The sequence below is a fragment of the Etheostoma spectabile genome, chromosome 4 (assembly GCF_008692095.1).
Source record: "Etheostoma spectabile isolate EspeVRDwgs_2016 chromosome 4, UIUC_Espe_1.0, whole genome shotgun sequence".
NCBI lineage: Eukaryota > Metazoa > Chordata > Actinopteri > Perciformes > Percidae > Etheostoma > Etheostoma spectabile.
Window position 1 is genome coordinate 1502675 of NC_045736.1, and position 4285 is coordinate 1506959.

The following is a 4285-nucleotide window of genomic DNA, read 5'->3' on the forward strand; positions in this document are numbered from 1 at the left end:
TCTGTTTACCACATGAATTATCTGTATCCGGATCCGTACTCTAACTGGGCGGGGCCTAACCCAGAAGTGGTCAGATTTAACCAGGAAGTGGGTTGGGTTCTCTTGAAATGTGCGGGGCTTTATGTTATGTTATTTAAGCATGCAATTGATATGAGTTGATCAAAAATTGTTATATTTTTCACAGAACGCTGCGCGGCCAGTTGAGGAGTTGTATTCAATCCGAGCACGGATATTGACTCATATTACTCGTATAATACTTGTACTCGGCAAAAGTGCTTTATCCGTACCGGATACTCGTTTCAGCCGGATACTCGGATCACCCCTACCATACACCCTCCCGCTCACTCTGCATCGGCCAACCTGATTGCTACTCCCTCACAGCGATGAAAAACTAATCACTCAAAGTCATGGCTCCCAAATGGTGGAATGAGCTCCCTATTGCCATCGGGATTCAAGATTTCTTTATTGCTATATCACAGTACACTGTAGTACGAAATTACATGCAAAGTTCACATCTTAAAAAAATACAGCACAGAAACAATTAAAAACACTGTGGAAAAGTCGAGATATTAGTTATAGGAATGAAAATATATAAATGCTTACATGGGTGTGCAGAGCATGTAGAGTGATAAATATATCAAGTCTAGAAAAAAACTGAAAATATCTAGATACTAGATACATACAGTTGGGAAAAAGTATAAATATCCATATTTAAAAAAATAAATAAAAGTGCGGTAGAAAATAAGGTACATTTCAAACAGATTATTTTGTACATGAATAGTAGTCAGATTGATGGCCAGAAGCCTACGCGTCTTCTGCCAAAAGGTTCCTACTGCACCGCGGATGAGAAAAGAATAAATTAAAAAATAACTTCTTGCTGCTCTTACATATGGCTATTGTGGTTTTGCTTATTTAAAGCTAATCTGCCCTGCAAAGCCAAAAGACCCTAACTCGCCTGAGTACTGTAGTACTGAGAAAAATGACTTTAAACTTATTTTGTTGTCCAGCCAAATGAGTTGTAGGCAGGATCTTGAAAATTTGGCAATACTTTGTTTTTAATTAAGTTATTTATCTACATAAACATATTAAATCAAACTTGACCTTTGACCCTTACTTGGAAGTTACTGTATTCTGCCTTTGTGTTTTCTACAAGATTAGAAGGGGTCATGGAAAGGCCAAAGGTATCTACATAAAATCTAGTCATCATGGCACAATTATGCTTAGCATAATATAAAGGTCACAAAGTGGCTTTTCAACTCCCATATCACCTACTGTATTGTATTACCCTATATAGAATTGTAATAAAATATATCTCATCCTTTTTCATGTTACAGCTGGTACTCCTAATATTGTGGTCAGTGAGTATATATACCATAATCTTTTCATCGATGTCAATCCTAACACATTGGGCCTAGGCCTACCTAATACCACATTATTCTCATACACAGGAGCACTTTCAGTACAAGACTTATTCCCCCAAAATGCACCACAGGCAAGAGTGGACAATATTACCTGTTTTGTGCAATAACACTGGCTTAAAATTTGTGTAATACGCTGCTATCATTTATTAATTCATTATTATTTTTCACCATTACAACTCCTTAACTATGTAAATACCGTACATATCCACACTCATATTTATATACTCTTGCAATAGTAACACAGAATTTCCCTTCGGGGATCAATTACATTTTGTCGAGGGCCGGAGGACAACCGTTAACATCATCAAGAAGGAAGACGTGAACATAACGATGGTGTCATTCACGTGCATATTAAGTAGCCACATTGGTTTGTTTTAGTCTTATAATTTAGCCAGCACTTAAGTTTACAAGAATTTGTCCATATTTCAAGATTTGTTGCAAACTAATAAATACAGTAAGACTTCAAACCGACAGCGTTTGTTTGTCAAAATTTGCTATTTAACGTAGGGTAGAGCTATGTGTGTGTAAACCGCACAATGGACGAGAGTGGATTGCCAGACAGATCAGATTGAAATATATCGCTTCCTACATGTGTATGTGAGTGAGTCTTGATAGGCTACTCATTTACTTTTAGGTTTTATTGCAGCCTTTTGCATTTGTTCGTGCAGTGCAGCGCGGGCATCGCTGTTCAGAATCCTGTCTATCTTCCCATATGTTATGCTGGTAGCTGCATGGCATTTTGTCTGGTTTACCTGGGTGGTGTGTCCAGTGTGACTTAACGTTAGATCTGCAATTGGCCTAGCAAAACTTATACATATTTGCATTTACGGGGGGGGGGGGATAATCTGGCTCAAATGAATACGGACAGCCATTCAATTTTAACGACCTCATCCGCATTGGCAAAATCATTTACATAGATATTGAGCCATTACATTGAAAATCTTTTAGACAACCGGAGCTATTTTTTATTTATTGTAGCCATCCCAACAACACACTACCTCAATGCCTTTTTCTAGTCTCCCGTTTCACTCTCCACAACGCTGTCTTTGGGCGAAAAGTCACGTTGTGACACTGAGAACAGTCATAAATATAGTCAGTATATTTATATATGAGCTAGCCTGTAACACCGTAACTCCAGCGTGGCAAAAAGTAACTTTGTTTTGATGTTTTGAGCAAAGTCAAAGAACTGTAACTGAAGTTACGGTATTCTGCCTTGCCTTCTCTACGGCTTTAGAAGTTACTTCAGGGAAGACACACAATTTTCTCCCCAAAACAATACATTTGTCCACATGATAAAGCAGATCTTTAAAGGTGCTCTAAGCAATGTTTGGCGATGTTACTTCTTGTTGACGTTAGAAGTATTGTCAAACAAAATGAGACTAGCTAGCTCCTCCCATCAGCTCCCCCTCCTTTCTGTGCTTTTGCGCAGCTCGTGCATAGTGAAGAGATGTTTCCTGTATGTGACAACAAATGTTGTAGCCTAAAACACGCATGACATCGCTTAGAGCACCTTTAAGGGTTTGAAGCACTTAATTGAAAGTTGCTTTGGATAAAAGCGTCAGCTAAGTGACATGTAATGTATTGGTTGATAGAATGTTTTATAAACCGGAGCAATGGAAGTGGCTTCTTTTGATTTGTTTGGCCCCCTAGTGGCCAGAAATCCACAATGGCTTTAAAGTCTAATTGTATCATATGTCTGATTTAAATGTAGATCACTGTACCATCACTTGGCGCAGTCCATCGCGTACTCTCAAATACAGGTCAGCTTTGTCTATGATGTAGATGAGGCTGCCCTCCGCCTGCCGTCTGGCTGTAGCTACCATCGTGTCGTAGGACCTCAAAACAGTAACCTGTGGAAAACAAATGTACTTGGGTTTCAGCTTCTGTTAATCAGAAATAAAATAAAGAAATGGCTGCAAATTCCTCTTTAAAGGAAAAGTTCTAATTGGCCCAAAGCAATTCAGACACAATGATGAGTTAGCACCAGTTCCAGAGCGCAGACTGATCAACGCAAAGAAGTCATTATTGATGCCAACCTAACAAATGCACAATTGGAAGTATAATTTTAAAATGCCGCGATGGTGCTTACCCCAGAGGAGTGACCTGGTATTCCAGGTGCACCAGGAGGACCGGGAGGTCCAGGAACACTGACAGCTTCAAATGAAAAGAAAAGCTTGTCAATGATTTGACGTATTTCAAGCTTGAGAGCAGTCTGCCTCCAGTAGCCAACGTGTAAAGTGCAGAAAGTAGCTTGAGGTCACCCCAACGCTAGTACGACTGTATAGTTTAGAAATATCCAGAATATTAAAAACAGCCGCTTACAGTGATTGGGCCTATATCCCACGGGAAGTGAGGGAGATCCTGGAGGTCCGGGTGGTCCGGGAGGACCTGGACGCCCATCGTAACCAATCCCTGGTGACCCTGGTGGCCCTTGGGGTCCAGGAGGGCCCATTATGGATTCTCCCTTTGGGCCCTAACACAACGGAGAAAAAAAAAAGTTAATTACTGGAATGAATATATATATATATATATATAATATATATATATATATATATATCACAAACACACACACACAGAGTTGTGTTCAGAATAATGTTAAAAATCCTTAGAATATCTATTTATTCCATAATATCAATGCATTGGGAACACTGTACATTCAATTTCAAAAACAAAACATGACCAAAATTGATCAAGTTTGTGTTCTACCTTTACAGAAAGTGAAGAAAAAGGAATATTAGGCTGTAGCAGTATTGGCATTTTTCTTTACAAACTCAAATATTTACTGTATGAACTGAAAATTTTTTCAAAAGGTTTGCTTTACTTTGAATCACTGCACTAATATTTAGTTGCATAACCATCATTTA

General features: G+C 38.8%; 1 protein-coding gene across 4 annotated transcripts in view; it reads right to left on the reverse strand.

Annotated features, from left to right (window-relative positions):
- The window catches only part of col18a1a (collagen type XVIII alpha 1 chain a), a 105941-nt gene that overhangs the window by 16425 nt on the left and 85231 nt on the right, over nucleotides 1–4285 (reverse strand). For all 4 annotated transcript variants that reach the window (XM_032512563.1, XM_032512562.1, XM_032512564.1 and 1 more), the window contains 3 exons: nucleotides 3744–3894; nucleotides 3511–3575; nucleotides 3143–3271 (listed from right to left, as the gene is read on the reverse strand). In XM_032512563.1, the coding sequence (XP_032368454.1) occupies nucleotides 3143–3271; nucleotides 3511–3575; nucleotides 3744–3894 (345 nt within the window). The remainder of the gene's footprint in view (nucleotides 1–3142; nucleotides 3272–3510; nucleotides 3576–3743; nucleotides 3895–4285) is intronic.